The sequence below is a fragment of the Hibiscus syriacus genome, unplaced genomic scaffold (genome assembly GCF_006381635.1).
Source record: "Hibiscus syriacus cultivar Baekdansim isolate YM2019G1 unplaced genomic scaffold, ASM638163v2 tig00110683_pilon, whole genome shotgun sequence".
NCBI lineage: Eukaryota > Viridiplantae > Streptophyta > Magnoliopsida > Malvales > Malvaceae > Hibiscus > Hibiscus syriacus.
The window spans coordinates 290740-295423 of record NW_024062823.1 but is presented as its reverse complement, the minus strand read 5'-3'; the positions used below and the strand labels follow the sequence as shown (position 1 = coordinate 295423).

General features: G+C 36.3%; 1 protein-coding gene across 2 annotated transcripts; it reads left to right on the top strand.

Moving 5' to 3' along the window:
* Positions 1-219: 219 nt before the first annotated feature.
* On the top strand, positions 220-4138 carry LOC120138268 (polyadenylate-binding protein RBP47-like). Of its 2 annotated transcripts, XM_039153788.1 has the most exons (6): positions 240-727; positions 1648-2128; positions 3084-3142; positions 3226-3356; positions 3468-3564; positions 3704-4138. In XM_039153788.1, exons 1-6 carry the CDS (start codon positions 383-385, stop codon positions 3872-3874), a joined length of 1284 nt encoding a protein of 427 aa, XP_039009719.1. In that variant the 5' UTR covers positions 240-382; the 3' UTR covers positions 3875-4138. The 2 variants fall into 2 exon arrangements, with proteins under 2 accessions (XP_039009720.1, XP_039009719.1); XM_039153789.1 differs by lacking the exons at positions 3468-3564; positions 3704-4138 and having other exon boundaries at positions 220-727; positions 3226-3360.
* The last annotated feature ends 546 nt before the right edge of the window (positions 4139-4684 follow it).

Sequence of the window (4684 nt, the reverse complement as noted above, 5' to 3'; positions counted from 1 at the left end):
CAAAATCCAAGGAAAGAAAGGGTTAATAAAAGAAAGCAGCTGCGGATCCAGGGTGACGGTGACCATACGTCACACTATGCAAAATCCAACGGTTGATATTAAACTATAGCCTTCCTCATCCAACGCTCAGTAAAAGCCCACGTTTCTTGCTCCTCGTCACCCTTAGCTTAGATCATCTGCTTAGAATTAGAATTAGACCCTAGCTTTAGCTCTCTCTTTTCTGTTTTCTCTCCTTCCCTGAAAATACTCAGATTCAGCCTAAAAACAGAAAAAAGAAAAGAAAAAGAAATCAGATCCAATTCTAATCAACATTCAAATATTTTATTATAATTTGTTTTGAAGAAAAATAAGAGAGAGTGATACTAGGAATAAAAAGATAAGGATGCAGCAGAACAGTGGTTCGGATTCACAACCGTCGCAGGAACAGAACCAACGGCCTCAACAAGCGCCGCCGCAACCACAGCCCCAGTGGGTGGCGATGCAGTATCCGGCGGCTGCTATGGTAATGCAGCATCAAATGATGCAACCGCAGCACTTCGTGGCGCCGCAACCGCCACCTCAGCACTACATGCCTTATCACCATCACCAGTACCAGAACCATCACGGTCACGCGCAGCAGCCGCAAGGATCCAGCGGTGGCGGCGAGAACAAAACCGTTTGGGTTGGTGATTTGCATCATTGGATGGACGAGAACTATCTTCATAGCTGTTTCGCTTCCACTGGCGAGGTTGAATATATTCATCTGATTTATAATTTAGTTGCTTATCTTTAATTGAATGATTTGCTATTAATACGTCCATATTTCATTGATTGTTATTTTTTATCAGTGACTACAATTATGTTGTCGTTGTCGTGGAATCTGCAGTCATGACACTGTGTATTACATTTTGTATGGATGATGATCAATATGCTTGTGTTTATGTAAAAAGCACGTGGGAGTGCTCTATGAACACTTACTTAGTACTATTTATGAAAATTGCTGAAATTAAATGCATCTACATTGACTACTATTTATGGAAATAGAAATCTTACAAGTATTGCTCAGGTAGCAAAAGATATGTGTTTGTGTTATTGGTCTATTGAAATATAGGATTTGCACTGTGATTGATATATCTGGCGCCTATTTAGTGGATGGCATGTAGGCTGTAGCCGTCATGGCTGTATACTTGAGTACTATAATCAAATACTAAGAATGGGATGAGTGTCAACCAGAAAACTGGGTCAAGTCAGTTCTTGATTTGGCTATTGAGACGTTTTCAGAAAATGATGTACAAAGAGAACTTCAATTAACTAGAGCCAACTTTGGAATTTAGTTCTGGCTGGAGATATAGTTTTGAATGCCAAAAAGCTGTTTAGAACACTCATTATTTTTATTTTATGAATGTTGAGGTTAAATTACATGTTAAATTTAGAATATCTTGATGTTTTGGCCCATGTTGATCCACACAAAAAGTTTGTCACATTTGGCTTAAATGTAAGGTTCACACATTGTGACTATGACTGCGTTAGTTCAAACCAAGTATTGAGTGATTTGCGAAGGCAGAGGTATATTTACAATGAAAAATAATTTAAAGAAACAATTAAATCTAATTTAAGGGTTTTAATTGCTTGCCTAATTTTAATTGATATTGGAGTTTATTTGTGCAGATTGTGTCCATTAAGGTTATTCGCAATAAGCAAACTGGTTTATCAGAAGGATATGGATTTGTTGAATTCTTTTCGCATGCAACTGCTGAGAAAGTTCTTCAAAATTATAGTGGCATTTTTATGCCTAATACAGAACAACCTTTCCGTCTGAATTGGGCAACTTTTAGCACAGGAGAGAAGCGCTCAGAAAATGGTCCCGACCTTTCTATTTTTGTAGGAGATTTAGCTGCTGATGTTACTGATAGCATGTTGCATGAAATTTTTGCCAGCAAATATCCTTCTGTTAAAGCTGCAAAAGTTGTAATTGATGCTAACACTGGTCGATCAAAGGGTTATGGTTTTGTGAGGTTTGGGAATGATACTGAAAGGTCACAAGCCATGACTCAAATGAATGGTGCATATTGCTCAAGCAGACCTATGCGTATTGGTGCTGCAACTCCCAGGAAAACGTCAGGGTATCAGCAACAATATTCTTCACAAGGTACTTGATTATCTAACTTGCTTTTCCTTTATTCATTTTGTTTAAGCTTTGAAACATTGGTACATCTTTAAATTTCATTGAATGATTTACGTTCATTGCTGAAGTTCTTATCTTTTACCTTGCAAGTTATTTTTTCCCTTTGAGGATGCAGTATTAGATGTAAAAAGTCAATTTGAGTCTAGCTCCTTTGAAATGTCCGCCTAACAAATTTGGTGCTGCTTCTCTTACTTTGACTTAAATTTTCACCTTGAGAGGATCAGAGATTCCTTCTGAGACACTATATAATTTCTATTCTGTATCTGTTTTGTTGGTGGACTGCCTTTCTTTTAGTTATTAGATTGTGTTGGATTCAAACAGTAGCTTTGTTGAGCAACAAAATGCTAGGCTTTCCCTTTTATGTTGGGCAACTAGATTTTAGCCTCTTTTGATGGGGGTTTATGTCTTTTAACTTTGCTATATTCAAGTACCTTTCTTTTATCATGCAATATAAAATAACATCTTAACTGCCCATGGCTGAATTTGAAGAGGGGCGATCCCTGTTTTCTTATACGAGCAATAAAAAAGCAATGGAATTGTTAAAAGTTGTGATTGACAATTTCTATAATTTCTTTTCCATGAATGCAACCTCATTTTAGTTACTTAGCCAAAAACATCCGTGTAGTTGATTGTCAAATACTGAACCTTAAACTTCTTATTCTTTAATAAAACCTAATTTTGGCTTTTGATTTTATTTAATGATTGACATTGTAAAGGAATTCAGTGCTCAGATAGTGTCCAAGTCTGATTGCAATGCTTAGTCACCTGGTTTTATAGCTGCAATCTTGCAAAGAATTCCCTTTTGTTGTTGTTCATTCTTGTTCAATATCTTTTCTGAAATATCAAGAAAAATTTAATTGATACAGTTTAAAACCTTCAGATTTTGCCTGATACATTTATCTTCTTTTGTTTTTGGAAGGTGGCTATGCATCAAATGGTGCTTCAACTCAATCTGATGGAGATTCTTCAAATACAACCGTAAGCTTTTCAGCTCCCTTTGGCCCTAACTCTTACGAGCATCCATATTTGAGCCTCCCTTGTCTAATCAAAATTTATTATAGATATTTGTTGGAGGACTTGACCCTAATGTCACTGAGGAAGATCTCAGGCAACCTTTCTCTCAGTATGGTGTACTAGTTTCTGTTAAAATACCTGTTGGAAAAGGATGTGGGTTTGTACGATTTGCCAACAGGTAAAATTTTGGCTATATTTTACTTTTTCCTATAAAGACTGCTACACTAAAAGGTATAATGTTGTTATTCTTGAGTTTCTATCTTGATGTAATTTCTCCGAGTTTCAACAGGGACAATGCTGAGGAGGCATTGCAGAAGTTGAATGAGACTAATATCGGCAAGCAAACAGTGCGCCTTTCTTGGGGTCGCAATCCAGCAAATAAGCAGGTCTCTATTCTCTATCCATATATCCCCCTTCACTCTCCCATTCATTGTTAACTGAAAAGCATTAAGAAAGCTGTTACCAAATGCTTTAACAGAGGTGTTGAATTATTTCTATGTAATCTATTATACTGGGATAATGCAGTTTAGGGCTGATTATGGTAACCAATGGGGTGGAGCTTACTATGGAGGGCAGGTCTACGATGGTTATGGCTACGCTTTTCCGCCACCTAATGGCATAGGCATGTATGCAGCTGCAGCCACCGCATATGGGGCTTACGCCTTCTACGGTAATCACCAGCAGCAGGTAAGCTGAAACAATAACAGCTGGAGAGAGGAGATGTAGCGCTAAGTAAGCTCAAACTAGGGAAAAAAAGGAAGGGAGGGGGGTAGAGGGGGACTGCCTTGTTAGTTACTCCATAGCTCTCTGGGTTCTGTAGAATTCTTACATAAAAATCTCTCCCAATCTGGAGTGGAACTGAATTTTGACCCCTTGTTTAAGTAGGTTTTTATTTTTAAGGGATTGGATTCATTATTTAATTTTATGCGCGAGTTAAAGGGAAACTTGTTGATTGGAATATATGAGTTGGCTGACATGTGTGATTGTAGTGTGCTTCATGAATAATAGGTTACATTTCATAAATAATAAGTTATTCCTAGCTTGTTTGCTGCTATACATATATTCACACTGGCTGGAAAACCATTTTAGTAAATTGGAAATGGAGGAATGCATTTAAGATTTTTGTAGAACCATGTCTTCCACATTTAAATTAAATTTCTTTAAGTTATATTCCATTGAACCAAATCTATACTTTGGTTGTGTATTTTTCATGTATAAGATATATAGATTGACATGTTAATAATTTGTGTTGTATAAATATTAATATGATTTTGCTATTCTCTTTTATGTCGTTCAAAATTATCATATCAAATTTTTGGTCAAGTTGCTTTGATCATTTATATATTTGTTATTGTTAAATAACTGGGCCTAGTTTTGAAGGAGGAAGCTTTAGTTACGAGTAATGATTTTTATTTCTCGATTTGATTTTGATGTCTTTTTAATCTTTAATTTTTTTCTTTTGAATTTGTCAGAATTCATCATTTTGATCCTTTTTGATCTCAGTGT